Below are 22,191 nucleotides of genomic sequence, written 5' to 3'. Positions count from 1 at the left end.
AATTTATCAAAGATGGAAGATCAGTATTGTATGGAGGAAAATCATCCTCTGGCTCTTCTAAACGAATTCAATCGATTTCGAGGCGACAGAACACTATGTGATCTTATACTTCTTGTAGAGCAGAAAGAAATTCATTGCCATAGGATTGTTCTAGCTGCTTGTAGTCCATATTTCTATGGCATGTTTTCTACGTCTCAGATGAAAGAGACTTTGGAAAGCAAGCCAGTCATTTTAAACGACATAACTTTTGAAATAATGGAGCAGGTCTTGTCCTTTATATACACGGGTCAGATACTTATTACGGTCACAAATGTGAAAGATATTGTAGCGGCAGCGAACTACTTTTTGATGGACAACTTAAAAGAGACTTGCTGTCAATATTTACAAAAAAACTTGAGTCCTTCCAATTGCTTGGGGATCGAATCGATTGCTGAGCAATTTGGTTGTGATAGTTTGACGAAAGCAGCTCAGCAATACGTGCTTGATAATTTTGTCGAAGTGTCTCGTAGCAAGGAGTTCATATCGTTGACAAGCGAACGCCTTCTTGAACTGTTGGCGAATGATGATACTAATGTGTCCAAAGAGGAGGAAATATATGAAGCACTTTTGATTTGGGTTGAAGGTTCGGAGGAGGAGCGAGATATGCGTAAAAAGCATTTAGAAAATTTACTGTGTTGGGTTCGATTCCCTTTGATGTCACCATATTATATTGCTGACCATGTTGAGAAGGAGAAGATTGTTACGTCTACAGAGTGTTGCAGTTCCCTCTTGCTTGAGGCAAAAAACTATCATCTTCTACCTGATCGACGTCACTTATTAGACAACTATCGGTCTAGATTGAGGAAATCAATGGGTTTGGTGTATGTCATAGTTGGTGCTGGAGGGATTGAGAAAGGACATGTGAAAGACTCCACATTTTGTTTTGTTCCTGGCAGCAATACATGGTTCTACCTCACACCAATGGCAACTGCAAGATGCCGTCATGGTCTTGCTGTTATGGGAGGTTTTGTATATGCAGTTGGTGGACAATCCAAGGAAGGTTTGACAAATTATTTATTAATTTGTTAGCATGACTTGTGCTGCCATTTATCTTGTGCCTTTACAATCAGGAGCGTGTATCCCTAAAAGACTGTGTGGGAGGCTTATGTTCTGTGACCATGATGTCAAAATTTTTGCCAAACGGACTTGCTTTGTTCTCAGTTTTATGGACTAACTCTCTGCCACTAATGTCTCCTCCTGCCTACAAATTGACTATCACAACTTGGGATGTAAAAGAAACTTTGGAAAAATGATATCTTGAATGAAACCTCTATGTAAATTGTAAAACTTGAGTGCCTTGACGTGACATGTTGCTGATTATCATGATCATTTGAATGTTTTGATCATTTAATTGAGTACTTTATTACACAGCTTTTGCCCACAACATAGACTTACAAACAAACAACTGGACTATTGAACAATGCTGGAAAAATGAATTGTTGCCTTGGCACTTGGCTTGAGGATTTCTTTTGATAAACTGCCACTATACCTGCCTTTGTTGTTTTGCTGTGAAGAGATTAGATATTATGAACTTACAATATGTAGGTATTGAATTTCACTACTTTTTTTTATAAGGCTCTGCCCAAAGCTCATTGAACAATGTGGAACGTTATGATCCTAAATTGAATACTTGGGCAGCAGTTTCACCAATGTTAAAAAAGAGGAGCCTCTTGAATGTCGCTGTCTTGGATGGTATGCATACACTCTTAGAAAATGCTCTCTAAAACAAGACGGGCACGGACAGAGCAAAAAGGTTTGGTTAATCTAAGTATTTTAACGTTCTCTGGTACAGCTGGTAATGTAAAGGCAAGATTTTTTACCATTGAAAAAACCTCTGTTAAATATCCTTTAAAACAGGCCATACGCACTTAAAATACTCATCGAAAAAAATTCAATGGCCCTGAGTCAAAATATAGTTTGTTGTACAAGCTATCAAAGGGTAAGTAGCTACAACACAGTATATTATTTGACTCAGGGTGATTAAATTGTTTTTCAAACAAATATTTTTTGTGCGCAAGGCATGTTTTGAAGGACTAGTAACAGCAGATATTTCACAGGCAAAACATCTTGCAATTTTAAAAATTTTGTTGTTAGCTCTACCAGAGAACGTTAAAGTACTTAGAATAACCGAATAACCTAAAGTTTTTGCTTAGTCCGCCAGCATTTTGTTTTAGAAAACTTTTTCCAAGAGTCTACATTTTTTGGTACATCCTGTACGTAGCTATAACGTTTCTCTTCACTTCACTTTACACGAGTTTTTCCTTCCATTTACCCAACTACTCTCGTCTTGCAGACAATCTGCTATTAAGAACATTTTGTAAATCTTCATATGAAACCATGAAATTCATGAAGATCAATTTTGTTATCACGTACTTTCGCTAGTGGGGATGCATCATTTTATCCCCCAACAAACATCTTTATTGTTCTTCTCTTGCTACAACAGACACCGTGGACGTGTTTTTCATTGAATGCAATACAAAAGTCAACCGCTACTTAATTTAACACATTTTTAAAGTAAGTTTTACATACACATAATGTTGAACTAAAACATTTTAACACAAAAAAACCAGTGCTGTAACATTTTCCTACCTAACTTGGCACATTTTCATTGAAACCCTAAAATACGTTCGGACTATTGCTTCTCTGGATACTAAATCATTAAATCACTCTCCTTAAGCTGTCTGCTAAGACGAGAGTAGTTATTGTTTGCGATAGAACTCATTCGTGATAGCATAAGCTTAAATATAAGTGTGTTCAGGTATCATGTATGCTGTTGGCGGATGCGACGAAAATAACGTGCGTCAAAAGACAGTCGAAAAATATTGCCCTGGGACTGACACTTGGACAGCGATTCGTCCAATGAAGTCGACTCGCAGTAGCGCATGTGTGGTTGGATCTTCTTCTCTATACGTCATCGGTGGCGTCAATTTTTATGGAATGTCCTTGGATTCAGTGGAAAAGTACGATCCAAGCACGGACACATGGTTTAATGTCGCGTCATTAATGACCAAGCGTGCCAGTGCCTGCGGAGCCTTTTGCAATGGAAAGATATATGTCATCGGTGAGTTGTTGCTTTCCTCGTAAATGGAGTTTCAATTCAACTGGTAGTTAACACCGATATCTAGGCTCTACTGTAGCCACTTGTTAAAAAGTGACTCTTTTCTATGTACGTATGTTACCCGTTTTCGCTTACGCGTATTCAGTACTTAATGAAATAATCTATGGTTAATGAAACAATTTGTTTTTTACTATTTATATTCAGTGTTTGATGAATCAATCTGTGGTGCTTGCATAAAATTTCGTTCTACACGTGAATAGCCAAAAAAGTTTCTGATTAGTCCTGATTAGCTATTCTTTTCATCGTAGGTGGCTGGGATGGTGCCCGTCATTTAAATACCGGAGAAGTATACATCCCCAAATTTGATGAGTGGAATGTGATCCCTGACGCTAACACTGCACGATGGGATGCTGGGATAGCAGTTGACAACAATAAAGTCTATATCGTTGGTGGTTGCGACCGCAATGCACTTTGCACATCCGAAACGGAATGTTTTGACTCGGAGAAAAACGAATGGTCTGTAGTAGCGTCGATACCCTTCGGGATTCATGGACTGAAATGTTGTAGCATACCTGTTGCCAACAAATTCTTCCAAAAATAATATTATAGTAATTATCATAGATTTGCTCCGAAGTTCAGATCATGAGAAACTCGAGAATATAGAATTGTTATAGTGGAGTAAACATATATTTCATTCACAAGGAGGATGAGTGGCGTATTAAATGCATAAAATTAAAGTTAAACACTCTCCGTATGGTTGAAAGATGGCCTTGTCTATTAAATAGATAGACTCATCTCCGTGCTAGCACTCACATCTAAGCTTGTCAATAACTCTTCAGTACACACATAAAATTGAAGCGTACCTAATATGCTATCTAAAGATGTGTTTAGAATATCTATACGACATGTACTTTTAGAGATATTTTTGTGAAAGTTCTTGAAACTGTTAATTTTTTAAATAATGTGAATGAGTTAAGTAGATGAAAGTATAAAGCCATCAGTTGATGAAAAAAATTCTTTATTAAACACTGCCTGTTATTACACTAATTATATTGTCCTGAATTGAGTCAAAGAAAAGGGCAAGTTGATAATGAATGTCAATAAAAAATAAATTTTACCACTAAAAGCTATTCTCCGTATAGATAACGAGAATTTGGCCTAGTATTATAATGACTTAATGGAAAGAGTAAACGTATGTTTGTGATCGTATAAATAGATAGATTAAAATCCTTAGTTACTAAGTTTAATATATTTCTTTTACCTGGACTAGCATGTTGCATGAATGTTTTTCAACAGTTTTTCGTTCGGTGTTCCTTCTTTGTCGTGACGTCAATTATTTAGTTGTTTATTCTTCTTAGATATCTCTGGAGTGGCGTCGCCAGCTCAATAACTGCATGGAATGTGTTTAAGGTGCAATGATCACGTGATTAGCATATGAGGAGATCCTATGTTTAGTAACCAGTGTTAGTAACACTAGGTGTATATTATAATTATCTAACAAACAAGAGACAAACAAACAGCATTGCAAGGGGGTGGTGTATAGATATCGTGTATGCATGAATTGTAAAAAGCAATGAGTGATGGCCCCTTCATCCTCGAGCTGACGACACCAATATGTATACCTGTCGACATTTGTTTTGGTAGTTTTTAAAATAATGCTGTTCGGCAGTAGCTATATACGCTTCTTTATGTTTGTGAAAAGTTTTTTAATTCATAATGTTTCAACTCCTTCATTTTTTAATTCTTTAAATTTTATTTTAAATCTTTAGTTTCATCAACTCTATTGTGTTTCAATTAGCTACTCAAATTCGTGATCATGCATTCATTTATTTGTCTATTGTGATGTTTCAATTATTCGATTTTGCAGTCCTTAATTCATTCGTGAACAGGATCTTGTCAAGACTTTACTTATGCAAGATCTTGCATGAGTTAAATTTTGCAAGATCAGGAGTGATGCAAAATCTTGTCAAGATGATGCCTAATATCTTGCAAGATCTTGCATGAGTTAAATTTTGCAAGATCAAGAGTGATGCAAAATCTTGTCAAGATCTTGCCTAATATCTTGCAAAATCTTGCATGAGTTAAATTTTACAAGATCAGGAGTGATGCAAAATCTTGTCAAGATCATGCATTAACTCTTGATGCTTCAATTAAAAATTTCTCGTAATATTTGATTTCTTAAAGTCTTTAGTGTGTCTATGTTTTCCATCTTAGTGACCAAACATGCTTTTTTAGAGTTTTTGTTATTATTTCTTCTCTTGGCTTGACAAGCAGAGTAGATTTTAGGTTAATTGTTGCCATCTTTAAGACAACATAATACACAGGCATTTAAAAAGAACTGCTTTGGCTTTATCTAGTTGGATAATGTTGAGTGTCATTCACGTCAAAGATTGGTTTATTTGAGAAACAACACGTCGAGCGGATGCAAAGCTGTAATTAAAGCTTTTTCCAATAAACACCCTATAACCTATTTTCGTGTCATTGAGCTGTTCCTTTTTACTGCCTGTATATAAAGGCCCAAACTTATCTTTGGTATGATTTTTATGAACTTTGCCACTCGTTAAAATTTCTTCCCGGTTTCAATCCAAATTGGTGTCCTTTTGCCTTGTGTTCATTCCATTGTCTAAGTTTCTAAAACCCGTTTTGTGCACAACTGAACTGAGGAAATTACTTCATGCTCAGTAAACACGCCATCTCGCGCAGCTGCAGCATCAACAGCCGAGCTGCTTAATTTTTACGTTGGTCTCTTCAATGGCAACAAAACATGCAATTTTGCTTGTATGTTGGTTTATTGGTGCATTAAAAATTAACTGAAAAGCACGCATATAGACCTCTTAAATAAAAAATTATCCATGTTAAATAAACACTCCTTTCACCAGTCAGCATTGCTGCTTTCAATGTACTTAACGCTCAATTGTTTTAGTCTCATTAGTCTTGACTTTCAAACAAATATTTCATACGGTGAGGGAATATGGCATTTCGCAGTTTTGCTTTGATTTAAGAACGTTTATTTATTCAACTATTTATTCATATTTGTCGATATCTTAAAATGATTGCATTTTTCGCTGTTTATGTCTCAGTGATAACCCCTAATATTATGATTAAAACGTTTTCGCCCATAAGGTGGCCAAACATTCTGTCGTTTCTGTTTCAGCTTCACATCGTCATTTCCGTTGTCTTCATGCCAAATGTTCTGTTGTTTCGAGGGTTTGATGTTTGTCTTTTTTTGCCGGATGTTCTGCATTCCCTCTCTTCCCTCGTTTTTAGGAAAAGAAGAAATGTAATTTTCTTCCATCCTAGTCATCTGATTGCTTGGACTTTTATACTCAGTCATCAAATCTTCGTTGCGCGATCGTACATGTTCTTAACATAAAAAATAACAATAGTTTTAAAGTGCAAACTCCTATAATATAGACGTGAGCAAAACTAGCAGGGAGTTAACACGATTAAAGAATGAAAACTTTTAAATAAAAGTATTTATTTCCTTATAACAATACATTATCGTGAAAAAATATTTAGCTACATCTCTAAATAGGGCTGGCTACCCTACTTACAATAGACCTACCAATTACATGGAGAAGAAGAATCAGAAAAATGCTGCCAACTTTCATGTCTATTTGCAAAAAATAAACGGTTCGTCGAAAACAGTTGCTTCAGTTAAACAGTATTTACAGTATCATTGGCCTAGCCCACCGTTTTATAGGATGCTTTGTTTCATCATGTGACGCCAAGGAAATTTTATCTTTATCAGGGGTATCATCAAGAAGATACAGAAGTTTACTAATGAGGAGTAATTGCGATCATGTATCTGCATACTAAGAGCTGTTAAATGCTTAATTATGTTAATATGTTAACAGATTGGCAGCTCAAAATGGAAATTATATTATCTTCTAAAGTTGACGGTAATTTGCACAACGGTATAAGAACTTGTAGCTTTTTTGCAAAACAGATTGTGGCTGTCATTCCCCACTTGGGTAAATGTAATCTATGTACATCTCGTTTAGTTAAATATAATCTATATATCTCGAGAAAGTCATAAGAGGAGCACAATAACTGTTGAGGACAAAATATTGCATTTGAAATGTAAAGTCTTTCAGCGTGTTGAGAGTGTATGGTTGAATAAAGCACAATAGATCAAATAGGCACACAGGTATTTTCCACCTGAAACTTTAGGTTGAGCAATAATGTTCATCATCAAGAGACGACTAAATATATATATTTCTTAAAACATTCACTAACAATATGGCTGCCACAATGTTGAAGGAAACAGTGCTTGCACTGTCTGTTAGACTTGTGAGAAACATAACTCTTTTATTTAATATCTAAGGAAATTTTATGGCGAGGATTAAATAATGCCAGCGAGGTGAGGTGCAGAAAAACAGGGTTTATCATATTTGGTGTGACGGCCAGTGTTGAATGTTGTCATGACTTGATTGCTGACTACAGTGACTGCTGATCCCATTTTCCCATTGATAGTTATTTGCTATCTCCCTGTAAATGAGTCTCGCTTTTCAGGATGTTTATGATACTTATAGCAACTTAAGCCAGTTTTAGCTATTTATACAGAACTGTTCCACAATTTAAACTCGCTGTATGCTCGTCCTTTTTAAATAATAACGTAATTATAAAGGCTTTTATCTTTAGGCTAAAAGGATGCAAAAAATCTAAAAAGTTTTTAAAATATTGGTTTGTCGACATCGTTTTTTTCGGTTTAACGATATTTCAACATGCTAATAGTTGTTAATGGCTTTTAATGGTCTTGCAATGAAAATTAAAATAATTTATTAACGACTTTCAAACTACAAATACAAATTCCTTCAAAGACTACCGCACACATAGCTTATTTTAATGCATACATTGCATTTGTAAAGTCAGTGTAAATCATAATTCATTCGTAAAGTTGTAAAATCTAATTGGTAAACTAATTTGCAACCAAAACTGATGCACTGAGAACTAATCATGGAGTGGCTACGCTTTTTTCATTTTCCCTAAAAAAATATGCTATTCCTTCAGAGCCTGTGCCTGTTGGCATCATTGGTTGACACACGATCTTCATCAAAAGTCACAAGATGAACATTCAAAACAACTAAATATGAAATTTAGATTGGTCATATGATTTGCTTGTATAAGCACGTATTTAGTTGTCTCAACTTTTCGGCAGTTTTCCAAGTTTCTCTAGCAGGGGCCGGTTGCACGAAACCTGGATAGCGTTATCCAGTGAATAGCAAACTTTTCTGAACGTTCATAAAATCTCTTATAAGTGAAAAATGTACGATTTGAACTGTGCAATAACTGAAATTTAATATTGTTTCGAAGATTACAAAATTTCTTTGGCGTAAAAAAATATAAACACCTTTTTTACAAGTTTGAAAATTTTTGCTGTCTAATGGATAACGCTATCCAGGCTTCGTGCAACTGGCCTATAATGTTTGTTTTTGTCATCCGGCATGGGAGGAGAATAGCTATACATTATCAAAAAGTCTTTCTTCTGAAATTGTTTCCTCAATCCACTAACACGTTACTCCTAAATATTTTAAAGTTTTTTTAGTCGTTAATTGGCATTAATGAATTTATTGTAGCTCACTCATGTACAAGTCCAAATGGCGTTTAAATAGAGCGCTTCATACAGTTCAAATCTTTGGAGACAGTTGAGTTAACATTGCAAGCACAAAAATTAATGACTTTTGCTTTGCTGTTTCCTTGTATTTTGCTTTCATCATTTCGTGCATTATCTTAAGATAGCGGTAAAATATCGAAATATTGATATTATCCATATTTTCTTTTAACATAGCTATCTAGCGACACAGCGCCAGCTGAATTTTGCCTTCTGCGATGCAAATTTTCCAATGTCCACACATAGAAAATGGGAAAGGTTCTTAAGTTGATAATGCTAAAAAAGTTGCTAATTATGTACTATTAATTCCATAACATATAAATCTGAGCATGACGAAAATTTTAAAATACCAAGCAGACGCATTTCATTAATTTAGACAGCATACATTGAACAAACCTGGGTATATTTTACCCTCAAGCTTGACACACAAAAACTGGATATCCTCCAATTTTCATACAACAAACCTGTGTTCCACACAGGGTCCTAACCCTGGTGTTGTGCTTGCGGCGTGCAGGACGCTTTTTCCCGAAAAAATAAACAAAAAGAGCGTTGCCCAACAACAATCTTGGGGTGTAGGCATGAGCAAACAGTACTATACTTCTATTTATAGAACACGATAATAAATAAACCATGTAATTACTATAGAACGCAAAAAATAGGATAAGTAAAATATAGCTTTCAAGTATAAATAAACGACATCATAATGATGATGAGTGAAATTAGCTACGTTGAAATGTCCCTTTATAAACAAGTCAAAATTTGTTTGAATAATTTCATCATAGGTCTACCTACGTATATTTAAAGTTATAAATGATCAATCTCAACATATATACATCCTTCCTGAAGTTGATAAAGTTGTGACAGTCATAACGGGCTGTTTGACGTACAGCTTGTACGTTTTTGAAAAAAATTGGATTGAGATGGAACTCATGGAAGCGTTTTTACTTGGATAAATGTTATTGAGGTGTATTGCTTGCAAAAAATTTTTTCTTAACAGTTCCTTGACATCCTGAAAAAATCAGTGACTGTACCAGGCTGATTTTAAACATGAGCAGTTTTTTTGAGACCCGCTATTGTTCCTTACTTCCTTTGATAAAATGTGTAATAATACTGGGGGGCAATAATACTGCATCTCCAAGCAAGGAACATATTTAACATTGTTCACAAATTCTTCCACTGCTTTTAATGAAACAAAGTGAGCAAAGTGAAGCACAAATTGAATGCTTGTTGTTTGGTGTCTGCCGTTTTTCATAAATTCTTTTATAGTAACGTCATCAGTAAAATTTTGTTTCATTTAGATGTTTCTACTCTGCAGACAAAAACAAAACAAAGAAAGATGTCGAACAATGAGCAGAAAGGGCACAACAAAAGTGTGAACGAAGAAGCAAAGGAAGGCAACAAAACGTCTAATAAAAGAAAATAAGTGTTATCACGTCACTTCGATCTTATGATTATCCAGGTAAATCTTTTATAAGGTGAACAAAGCAATTAACTTTTTTTCACAGATGGTCTCATATTTTATTTCTTATCACCTGCGCTTTCGAAGTCGCACACTGGGGTGTGGGTTGCTTATTTCACCAAAACAATGAATAATTTTTAAAGCAAAGAAGAAACCCTTCCCGTACCACCGACTAGGACTTTGTAACAGTCAATTTCACATCACTTCCCTCGAATTGTTGTAGAATTCGCTGGGCTGTTTGCTTTTTCTAAATTCATATTTGTTTGTGAACCTTTACCGCCAGCAGACTGCGTTTAACAAGTTAGAGAACTTTGCATTAAATCCATTAATATACTTCAACCCATGGAATGATTCATAACATACCATATAAACAGAGGCGTAACTAGAATGTTAATTGGGGTGGGATGTATATATATATATTCATTTGTGCCCTACTGACTTCTTTTTAAAGTCAAATTACTTTCAAAAGAATCAGTAAGGCACAACGGAATATATGAATATGCAACCCCAATTAACGTTCTAGTTACGCCTCTGAATATAAATCCTAATCGAATTTTCAAGTTTTAGTAGAACTTCAGAAAACGAGAAACACGGCCTTCAATAAATTACACAAAAATTGCTAATTAGACTTTTAAAATCGTTCAATTCTAAGTTTTCCTGTTCATGAATAAATTATTTTGTAATCTGATAAATTACAAAAATATTCAGTCTTGTATTCTACCATTGTTCGTCAAAGCAAATATTTCACACGATATTTGCTTATCCACTGTGACTTTTGTAGAATTGTCCAAAATTGAACATCAAAGGTAAGGCTTTGAAATACTTTGTAGCTAGAAAGTAGAAACATTTGATAAGTTCATACTGTATATAAAGAAGGCTAGCGCTTATAACATTGAAGCGATAACCTCCTGTATCGAGTGACATATGCTATAGTATGTTGTGACTGTGAAATCTATCGTAATTCTTTCCTGCTTTTGTTTCGTGTGTTGAGTTGGACAGATTTATTTGACTCACCCAGGACAATCAACACAGCCTGACTTCTGTTTGATTTAATATGACTCCAGCTAGACTCTAGTCATGCCACTGGGCAGTTGATATTTATGAGACTTGAAGTGAGAAAGTGGCCTTTTGAAATGAAAAATTACGAATGCTGATTATGTAGAAAACTTATTTACTTTGTAGCGTTATTTGTCGAACTGATTTTTATCACAAATTGCAGGCAACATTGTAAAAAGCCAAACTTTCAACATTGGGTTGTTTTGATCTGTATGGTCAATAAGGTCAAAGTTTCGTTTGTACCTATCTATTTCAGTTGGCGCTTTTTGGCCTCTTTTCAATGAAACAATCAAATTTCTGTTTGTTGATAATAGTTACACGTTCTTCTATAAAGTTATTCATGATAAAATTTCTGGAACGACGACGGAATACTGAAATAAGGCTCTCAGAATGATTTATGATTTGACAATTGACGTAAATACTTGAACATTATAATATCTACTTTATCGTATTTCCGCAGCAACGCAGTCACATTTCTGGCTTTTGACTTCCGTTAAACAAAATTGTATCCTTATATGCCAAGTGAGATTACGGATAGTAAGTCGAAGTAAATCACGCTCAATGAACTCATTTCCAATGGTAAATAAAAAGAACTCCTGTCAAAGAGTGGCATTTCTAGTTTTTAGAAAGGTCTTCAGTGCGATGTTTTCGCCCGAGCATTTAATTGTCGAAGATAAGAAAGTATAAATTATTATCAAGTATTTTCTGTGTCCCGAGAAAAGAATTGTAAATGTTAAATGTCAAAACGTTAAACTGATTTCAGTCTGTACATCCTTTTTTTCTTTTTTGAATGGACAGCATATTTTCTGCATCGAAATTAATCACTAAAACTTTTTGGACAGCGTCGCTGAATTTAAAAGACGTCTACAAGAGTGTTGAGCATGTAAGCATGCTAAGATTGATATTAAAAGAAAGTCCATTACAATTTAGAGGATCTCTGATGAAGTCTCATTTAGCAGACGTTAACACCTGATGGTAGTCTGCTGAATTGCATCGTTTCTAAGTTTTCGAAATAGTTCTTCTTTTTAAAACTATTTGGTTTGTGTTTTGGTTGTAAAACAGTTCTTTTTAGCATGATTAGGTCATTTTGGCCATCCACAATGGCAACAGCTATATTTTCAAAACAATTTTTAGATTTGCCTCTACTTTAATTAAAAATATTTGTGTCCTAAGGATTCCAACAAAAGCGTTAAAGTGTACTGTTGTTGGAAGTAGTGTTTGCGTTACTGTTATTACAATGACATTTGGGAGCTTTAGCACGAGTACGACTACGACAACGAGTACAAAGTTTAATCGTGTAAGAGAATGGCACGAGGAAGTTTGTTGTCGTTATCGCTTCGTCAAAATTTTGCTTCAGTTGTAAACAACAGAACGAGCCTTTTTATTGTGTAAAACACCGACGTTTGCGAAGCAGCTACGGCTCTATTTGTCAATAATGATATCAAAGAATCGGTAGTACTGGTTTTGCGAGAATATAGGACTCTTTAGACTGAAAAATCTTCACTATTTTAAGTAAAAAGGAAGGATATATTTGTACTATTTTATTGTTTGTTTACCTTTCGCTTTGCATACGAAATACATGAAAGTTTTGCAGGTCATATTTTCATTTTTAATGTACATCTGCGCTCAAAAAGGGTTCTAAATTAAAGCCTGGATGCTCGAAAATAGAACAGTAAACTAATTTCTTACAGAATGAAGAAATATACCTACTTTCTTTGCTTAAAAAGACATCGTAGTCGCGACTACGAAAAACAAAACAAAACATCGTACTCAGATTGATGACGGCTACGTGTTTTTGTTGTCGCAACAATGTTTTCGCGCCAAAATGACGTAAATCGTACTCGTAGTCGTACTCGTAGGCTCTGCTAAAGCTCCCTAATAATCTATGGACTGTATATCCAAATAGTTTTTTCCTTTTGCTCTCAGAATTGTACAAAGTTTCTGAAACTGGTGTTAAGTGATTTGCTTAAAATTGTCAAGAATAACTTTTTTATTGATAGCAGCTTTGTATGACCTATTGGGCTTTGTTGTACATCCTTATTAAATGTACTTGTAATTTTTTTAAATAAATACAAAAATCGATTTACTAATAAAGTTAAGCCTATGATGAATTTGTCTACACAGAAATACATTTTGATGGACAGAATGCTGTACAAGGAACAAGGTTTCGTATGAAAAAATAAAAAATTTCTTTTCCTCGATTGCCTTGCGATGCGAGAAACTTCTTTGGCTAAACACTAACTTTCGCTTGAGTTGTTGGTGCGAGTTTTAATTTGTTTGAATTCCTATTCAACTGTATAAGAAATTTGTTTGGATTTAAATAGAGAAAAAGTTCTTCCCGAAGGTGGGCAAAGTATAATTGGTTAGAGGGCATTAATTGGTAGAAAAGAGGCCCTGCTGGCTCTCTAGATCAAAGACTGCATTTCATTACTCTTTCAAAATTGGATTTAGACTGCAAATTGTTTTTTTTTCGGTGTTTTTACCTTTTCTGTTATAACGTTACCTTTCCAACCTTGTTTCATGTAGAATATTTCATATATGCAGAAAAATAGGAATCATGTCGAAGAACGAACAGGAAAGGCCCAGTAAGAGTATTGAGGGCAACAACGAAGAAGCTAAGAAGAGCAACAAAACCTCTAAGAAAAAGAAAATAAGTCTCACAACGTCACTTCGATCTTATGATGGTCCAGTTAAATCTTTTATAAGGTAAATTAAGGAAAACTGTCGTTCTCTTTCCGCAAATATTCTTACATTTTTAATCAAATGAATTTAAATCCAAGTTGTGTATTGAGAGCTAGCAGAATTCTGCACAACACTAAGTAGTTTGAAGTTTATCATTTCTTTTCTTTTAAAGACGTCGTTTTTTGCAAGGTGCTTTCTCAATTTTGAATTTTAAACTGTGAAATTAAGCTCTTTGCAGACCTTAATGCAAGAATTTTTTGAAAGGTCTTCCAGTGCAATATACTTGCCCCAGCATTAAATTGTCGAAGAAATGTTTCTAAGATTTCAATTTAAGTTGATAAAAAAAATTAAATTTGGTATTAGGTTTTTCTTGGACGCTAAGTTTGAGAAAAATACGAAAGAAATATAAAAACCAAAATGAAAGAATAAAAGTAACCATGATTTTGATGGTAATGTTTAGAGCTGTTCAACGTGGTTCACCAACGACAACCACATTTATTGAGGAGAGGGAACTAATCGAGCTGAATATAATGGAGAGGGATGATTCTCAAAGAAATGCCTTTCATTATGCTGTATCGAAGCCAAATACATTAAAAGATCTTCTAAAAGTATTTGAAAATGTAGGTAGGAAACGGAAGTCTTAAAAAATGGCATCGCAGTTTTAGTGAAAGTTTCTAACCTTGAACAATTCTTTTTTGATTCTTTTATTGTTTTAAATGGTTCAAGTCAACTAGAGTATTGAATCTCATGGTGATCCTGTTACTTTTTTCACTTAATAACTCATTGTTTTACAGACTATGGACATTGGCGAAGCTTTACGACAAGCGGACAAGGCAGGAGAGCTCCCAATCCATCGGGCAGCCGTACTGGGAATCATTGAGGTGCAAGATTTTTTGCAAAAAATCAAAAATCAAATCTTGCGATTTGCTATAACTATATTAGCAAAAAATACGTGCATGTATCTCGTCTGTTTCATCAATTTTCACTCAAAATTAACACTGTACTCCTTGCACGGTACAGTATAAATTAGTAGCAGTACTATGCTTTTTGTCAGTGAAAGCCAACGATAAATCGTCCGCAACATGTCAATCAGTGAAAGTAATAGCAGACACACTGCATCATGAAAGTAGGTCAAACTCACTGCTAAAAATTAATTACATTGTATCACAAGTATCTATTATTTGTTGAATTGAAAATTCTAAGCATCTTAATGAGCTGTTATTCACATTTACTTTAATTCTACGTTTACTTCTTGTCAAAGTGGAGTATCAATTTTGATAGCTTTAAACAATTTCATTTCATGTTTTCAGTCTTTAGAAATGCTTTGTACATATGACGATACGTTGCTGTGGTTGAGAACGACGAGAAGAAATGAATCTGTACTTCATTCAGCTGTGAAATCAAAGTCCCTCCTTGTTGTAAAATATGTTCTTACGTATTTTCATAAGGAAGATCCTCAATTCGTCAATGCTGTTGACAATATGCTTCAATCGCCAGTTCATTACGCAGCTGCATTTAAGCAATCTAATGTCTTGGAACTTTTGTTATCGAACGGATGTGATTCTACATTGATGTAAGTGTCTGTTATAACTACTTTTCAGGAATAGAATGGTATAATCTAATTTTAAGCTAAATGTAAAATATTGACAAAATATTAGTTGAAATCAAAATAATAATTAAGAAATATGTATTCAATTCAGAGACACCAATGATCAGATACCACTGCACATTGCCTGCAGTAAAGGAATTCTAAAAAATGTCCAGCTACTTGTGCAAGATCATCCTGATAGCATCGATGTTGTTGATTATCTTGCCCAAACACCTTTGATACTTGCCGCTAAATATGGCTTTCCAAATGTGGTTTCGTATTTACTTGGTATGAAAGCCAGTTGTGCTCTGAAAGACAAAACCAATTTTACTGCATTTGATTGGGCTTTGCAACGTAATCTGCCTGATGTTGTGCAATGCTTTCTTAATACATCCAACTGGAAAAAGGTGATATTTTTGTGTCTGTTAAATGAAGTTTTTGTTATACAAGTTGACTTGTCTTTAGAAATAATAGTTGTGACAAATACATCTATTCCCTTTGTGGACAATGATAAAATGCAGTGCTTCGGAGACAATGAAGCTTTAATTCAAAAATAGAACAATCTTATAAAGTAGTTATGCTCAACATACGTTTTGGTAATTGGGATGAATTGATAATGAATTAACAAAGAAAAACTTCCAACTCTTTTTTAAAGAAATTATGGATTCTAGCCTTTCAACTTACGCAAGATTTGTTTTGTTAAATACCTTAGACCTAAAATGCAGTATATTATTCAAAATAGCCCTTTTACTCATACTTTTGTGAATTTTTCTCGTTAAAAGATTTTGAAAGAGTCCGAAAATGGTCCAGAAAGCTCTCTGTGTGCTATGATCACCGGTATGCCAGAGACGGCCAAGTTGCTGTTGGATAAATGTATTGAAACGAAAGAATGCGATAGTGGTGGTTGCATCACAATTTATGATTTCTTTTGTCTTGAATCAAAAGGTAAAAATGCATTGAATAAAATACAGTTTTTAGTACATACGTACATTGTTAATTCGAAGAAAGAAACCTTCAACAAGAACATGCAAACACAAATTTTTCACAATTTAACATTTAAAGAGAACGTAAGATTGTTCAGTTCATTAAGTACAAAGGTTCATTTCAAGTTCTCCCATCTTTTCTTTACATAACGTTTACCTTCAATTTGAATGTTCATACATAACCTCACGTGATGTATATTGCGTTCTTTATAATCAATAGACCGTAACTGTTCGGGTCCGAGGTTTGCAGCCTTACAACGAATGACAATAGAACCTTGCGAGATTTGCCTACGCCATCCAGTTTCAAAGAAATATGTTGATGTAAAGTGGGGGAGACGTGGTTTTAAATGTGTCGCTACCATATTGTTGTTAACTCTGATTTTCCACATATCACTCCTACTTTATACTTCCTTCGTCGTCGGCGTGGTCGACTCACGCAGATTAACTCACTGTGAGTAAATGTTTTATTCAACGATTCTTTCATGTTTGTTGCACCCTTCATGCTGGTTACGTTCTTCATGCAGGGTGCGTCCATCATTCAGGTTGCCTCCTTTTTGCAGGTTGCCTCCTTTTTGCAAATTGCTTCTTTCAGATAGGTTGCGTCGATATTGGCCAACAAAATCCAGAATTTTTATAATGCTTTGAACAATTTTGCATAATTTAAATTGATTTGATTTTATATTGAGAATTGTTGCAATGGGGCATTACGTTGCACTTAAAAGTGAACCTCTCTTGAAGGAAGTCGAAAATCTTTGCAATTGACTGGCTGAAGGCATACCCATGTTTTCTACACGCAGAATAAAACTCTTTCTGATGTTTTGCAACGTACACTCCTGTAATTTTGTAATTTTTGCAGACGTTGGGTGACAAACTTTCGTTGTTTATTTTGATATTTTATTGCACGGTCTTTATTTAGCATTGGAGATAATTGAGTGTAATAGCTAATAGCTAATATGTCTTTCAGAAGTTCTTTGCATATACCTATGTAATGAAACTTCAGACTTTTCTAATATATTTATAAATATTTTTAGGTCATTTTGTCAGTTATTTTAATTATAATGTAAAAAAAAGTCATCGATTCACATGTGTAGACAAAATGTATATTAAATGCCACACGAATAAAATAAATTTTGATAAATCAAAGAGTATTTAATAATTTCTAATCAAAAAGTACGTGGAATTTTTTACTGTATTTCAGGATTAGCACTAAACGCTAAACATATAAGAGAGCATTCCATAATATCCTGCAAAGGTATAAGAGTTCTCTAGATTTTACACCACATAGTGGTAGAATTAAGAGCTATAACTGTGACGTAATATGAATAACGTTTGCTTCTTTCTTATCTTTATACAATTTTTTTTCTTTATAGGGACAGGAGGCAAAAACATGACGATTACAGAAATGGAGCGGGACAATCGAGCACCCAATTCGTCAGGTTTGGTGGTTCTTCGAGTTGTTATGCTGCTAATAGCATTTTTTTCATCAATAAAAGAGAGTATTCAGGTAAAATATGTAGGAAACAAAGGCATGATAAAACTACACTATCAAATAGTCTTACCAACGGTCATCTGTGCAATCCCAGTTATTTTTAGTTTGATTGAAATACTCATACATATAGAACGTGTTGTGGGGAAGTAGATATTTTCTCATGATACGGATTCTGTTGCCTTTTACTGAGAGTAGGACTGCTGTCAGGAACGCCGGACAAACAACAGGACAAGGAGGGGGAAACTATATGGCATAAGGGCATTTGAAAGTGAATTTTTGAAAGCGAATACACTGATCAAGGAAATTATAGGATTTTTGAAGTTTTTGTTCGAAAGATCAACTTTAAAGGATTACTACATTCATGCTAGCTCTATTTGACTAAAACAGAAATAAAAAATATATTTCGAAGATCAACGATTTGCAATATACTATGCACTATACAACACTCAATGAGACAACAAATCAGAATTTTTCTGTCGTACTTTGATGTTCTCGATGTGGTAATTTAAGTTCTATCAATTATATTCTGCGAATGACTCGTCGAATGTAGATAAAAAAGACAAGACAAGACAAGTTTATGCCAATAGTTAATTGTCAAATTGTTTCAATCAATTCACTGCAATGCTCTTTTTAAGAAAAAATATTCTCAAATAGGAAATAATCCCCCCTTGCAAAGGGGATGGGAGTCCCAACACAAACACACACCCTGTCTGGCGTACATGACTGCAGTTTACAACCATACTGCACATTCAAGTTGCGAAATATTATAGGATTATTTTATGCGGTTGGTATCTTGCTCATTATAATCATAAACATCTCGTTGTTCATCGAGAACTTGAACTTACGTAAAACGTCCAACTTCCCACGTTACGTTTTGTTATTAAATTATGCATAAAATGACGAAAAATATGCATGCAATTTCTTTTTGTTGGTATCGTTTCTACGATGAATTGTTTTTTTCTTTATCTTTCGTCTTTTATACCATGTCGGCACGATTCAACCATTCGCTAAAATAGAGTGATTCATTGCAAAAATTTCGTCTGGATCGATATGAAATTTTTTTGTTACTTCTTAGTGATGGTGGAAACATTCCAGAATATTAGTTCTATTCAAGTATTGTTTTGTTTTTTCTTACCATATAGATTATTGCGGAGCGTTTGAGATATTTCAGGGACATTTATCATTGGTACAGACTTGCCCAAATTATTTGTGTGACTGTGTATTTGCTTCATTCCAGTCATAATCTGGCTCCCACACAAATTGGATTTGGTGCAGTCACGTGTTTGTTGTCATGGGTTAACGTCATCCAGTTTTTGAAGCTTACCCCTATGTTTGGGATATACGTCATTGTTGTGGAAAAAGTGTTCTGGACTCTCGTCAAGGTTATTAAGTATTATGCTCAAGTTTATAATTTTGTTGTTGAGACTTTTTGTGGAACTCTCGTACTAAGCGTCTCACTTGTTTTTAATCATACTGCACGTGTTTTTAATGCAATCTGGACTCACATGACGGATAAAACTAAGGATTGTATTTGCTTTAACTCGCTATTAAAGATGGCGTCAATTAACTCGCACAAATGTGGTGATAAGAGGAAGAGGGAGATGAGGGTTAGTAAATTTTACAGGTCTAAAGAGCATTTAGCATTAAAACAAGGCGATGTAATTATCGAGCGACATAAGGACCATTCAGCGACATCGATGGTTACTTTTGACTTGGGCATGGCAGATCTCTGTCACAAGGTGCATTTGTAGAACGTCTCGGTCGTCAAGTGATCTGGCAATTAAACAACAGTATCACTTCGGTAGGGAAACTTCATTGAAGTTTTCTTTGCCACGCACATATCATATTGCAGATGTGATTACCAGAGTGGCAACCAGTAAACTGCATTTTCTGACGAATAGGAGTGCTGAGCTGGCTAACTGCTAATTGAACAATCGAACGAAGTTGCACAGCGAAGTGGACCTGCCGTTAATTCCTTATATACTGTTGTTGAACTGAGCACAGTGCCCGCTCAATAGTAACAGTGAAATATAATGACGTTAGCGGATAATTTCATGCATACATTTGTTTTACTTTTCCTCATTTTCATAGAAGTCGAAAATATCTCAGTTGTACACAAAAATCGAATAGTTTTGAAAGTAATTTTTTAATCCTTAAAAGTTAAGACTGTTTCAGACATCGAAACGTTTTTCTAAAAATCCATAACATATCTTAACCACGTCAAAATAAAGTATGCAAGAAATCATGTTATTTCTATATTTTTTTATAGATGTTTGCTGTGATTACTGTATATGTACTGATGTTCTCCACGACATTTTACATCCTCCTCACAGAACACTCCGTATTTAGAAACATGTACATATCGTTCTTCTCGACATTCATTGCTATGATGAACGGCTTGGATTACGATGAATATTTCTTAAAAAAGGGAATGTATCCTCAGTTATTTCACCTTAAACTCTTTGTTCTTCTCTTGTTTTTCTTGGCATTGTCCATCGTGGTTCAAAATGTACTTATTGGCTTAGCTGTTGGTGATACACACGAAGTAATGAAATTGGCAAGCTTTGATAAATTTGTTAGACGTGTAAGTAAATATACTATTGTAAGAGTTCTATAAAAAATAATATTACAGACTATATTGATTGAAATTTTGATCTCTGTTAAACTCTCTCAGCCCAGTTTAGGAAATTTCTCTTGGTGTCCTATGGACTTGAAAATTTTGTCTGCAACAGATTGTTTGGCTACTTGCTAAAAACTCTGGTCGCTCTCATGTGACAATCAAGGGTGCCGTCATTTTGTGTGTTTGCCCTGTAATGAATTCTCCTTATAACATATTGATGTTGCCCGTAGAGTTTTTATATCCTCAGGTTTCGTTTTCGTGCCTGTCACATGTCACGTGGACTATATTTCGAAACATGAATCTATTGTGTCTGTGAACAATGATTTTTTTTTCATAGGCAAAGTTTGTTATCAGACTTGAGAGAGCATTGAATAAAATACCGTGCTTTCGTTCCGAAGAAGATGCAACTTGCACTTATTTTTCTAAGGGAAAAAAGAATTTGCGCCAGACCTTGTTTGATCAATTAATTTATTTCGACACCGAGATGGACGAAGTTGATCACGGAGATGAAGATACTTATCATGATCATGAATTTGAGGTGACGTTAGAGGATCATATTGAGAATGCGGTTGAAATGAAAATAGATAATCTTCGTTCTTCATTATTGGATGAAGTGAAAGCAATGAAATGTGACTTGAATGATAAAATAGAAGCAAAAATTGATAAACTTTTGCAGAAGTTTGAAGAAGAGCGTTGAATATTTTATGAATAAATGAATATTTTATGTCCAACTGGGTGTGATGCAAACAGTTTTTCAGAAATGCAGTTACGTGATTACACTACATATCTTTGTTACCATTACGAACGCTTTCTGCTACTGGGAATTTAACGTAACTTCCAACAGCAAAACATACACAGTTATGCACCAGTAGGATGAACATAATGATCAGGTATTGAAATATCACAAGACCTTAATTTCTTAAGATCTTCTTTTTTGATACTCTCCCTGTAGATGATGCAAATTCTATTGCACAGAACGTTGGGAAACAATAAAAGTATAAGAGTGGCTGTCGACACGTAATTTTACACGCACATTTACACAATGGTGGATCCGCCATTAGTCAAAATAAATCGTGCGTTCTAGCGTCAAAATTTATACGTGCGTTCTAGTTAAAACGCAGGGTACTGATGAAAAATAACGAATACAATTTACGATATTACTTCGTGCGTTTCAAGCTTATGACTTCTGTAGAAGCACATATAGGAGCTCGTATTACCCTTGCCACGTGACGAACAACTTTGTGAAGGAATTCTAATAGGTATGTGTGTTTATAGATCAACTAGCACAAAAGTTCATGATTATTTTTGGTATAGTAACATGCTGTCATAACATTTTGTTTACAGTCAACAGTCCTTCTCAGGACTCTATTACTACTAACCTGGACGATCTACGTCTACAAACATGTGACGATACTCCCGGGTTCAAACCATTTACTTTACATGAATTTGTCTATACCAATTTTTGTCTGACATATGCTTGCTAAACACTATTCTTGTCTTATATGCGGCTTGTGAAAAACTCTTAATCATCGAATGTGTGACATTTTGAGCTTTCTTCCTCGTCCAATCTGCTTTTGTTGTGCTCCTTTTAATGAAAGCTGTC

The 22,191-nt window shown here is 34.7% G+C and overlaps 3 protein-coding genes and 1 long non-coding RNA gene across 6 annotated transcripts; 2 read left to right on the top strand and 2 right to left on the bottom strand.

Moving 5' to 3' along the window:
* The first annotated feature begins 2 nt into the window (after nt 1–2).
* On the top strand, nt 3–4,223 carry LOC124437688 (kelch-like protein 17). The gene is made up of 4 exons (XM_046987676.1): nt 3–1,039; nt 1,615–1,731; nt 2,798–3,100; nt 3,406–4,223. The coding sequence occupies exons 1-4, from the start codon at nt 13–15 to the stop codon at nt 3,696–3,698; spliced, it is 1,740 nt and encodes a 579-aa protein (XP_046843632.1). The 5' UTR covers nt 3–12; the 3' UTR covers nt 3,699–4,223.
* Nucleotides 4,224–6,082: 1,859 nt separating this feature from the next.
* LOC124437529 lies at nt 6,083–6,843 on the bottom strand. The gene is made up of 2 exons (XM_046987495.1): nt 6,663–6,843; nt 6,083–6,460 (listed from the first exon to the last, which is right to left on the bottom strand). The coding sequence occupies exons 1-2, from the start codon at nt 6,706–6,708 to the stop codon at nt 6,174–6,176; spliced, it is 333 nt and encodes a 110-aa protein (XP_046843451.1). The 5' UTR covers nt 6,709–6,843; the 3' UTR covers nt 6,083–6,173.
* Nucleotides 6,844–10,766: 3,923 nt separating this feature from the next.
* LOC124441429 lies at nt 10,767–11,264 on the bottom strand. Its single transcript, XR_006946969.1, has 2 exons — nt 11,185–11,264; nt 10,767–11,000 (listed from the first exon to the last, which is right to left on the bottom strand). It is a non-coding gene; the product is annotated as an uncharacterized LOC124441429 (long non-coding RNA).
* Nucleotides 10,784–21,319, top strand: LOC124441406 (transient receptor potential cation channel subfamily A member 1-like). 3 transcript variants are annotated; one of them, XM_046991882.1, is made up of 12 exons: nt 10,784–10,976; nt 13,771–13,932; nt 14,369–14,528; nt 14,703–14,789; nt 15,219–15,481; nt 15,609–15,903; nt 16,279–16,441; nt 16,700–16,930; nt 17,850–17,983; nt 19,111–19,350; nt 20,238–20,552; nt 20,926–21,319. In XM_046991882.1, exons 1-12 carry the CDS (start codon nt 10,834–10,836, stop codon nt 21,283–21,285), a joined length of 2,553 nt encoding a protein of 850 aa, XP_046847838.1. In that variant the 5' UTR covers nt 10,784–10,833; the 3' UTR covers nt 21,286–21,319. The 3 variants fall into 3 exon arrangements, with proteins under 3 accessions (XP_046847838.1, XP_046847830.1, XP_046847846.1); XM_046991874.1 differs by having other exon boundaries at nt 13,753–13,932; XM_046991890.1 differs by lacking the exons at nt 10,784–10,976; nt 13,771–13,932 and having other exon boundaries at nt 14,480–14,532.
* The last annotated feature ends 872 nt before the right edge of the window (nt 21,320–22,191 follow it).

The sequence above is a fragment of the Xenia sp. Carnegie-2017 genome, unplaced genomic scaffold, assembly GCF_021976095.1.
Source record: "Xenia sp. Carnegie-2017 unplaced genomic scaffold, XeniaSp_v1 HiC_scaffold_1, whole genome shotgun sequence".
Classification (NCBI taxonomy): domain Eukaryota; kingdom Metazoa; phylum Cnidaria; class Anthozoa; order Malacalcyonacea; family Xeniidae; genus Xenia; species Xenia sp. Carnegie-2017.
Note: the sequence above shows the minus strand (reverse complement) of the source record. Positions and strands in the feature narration are given on the sequence as shown.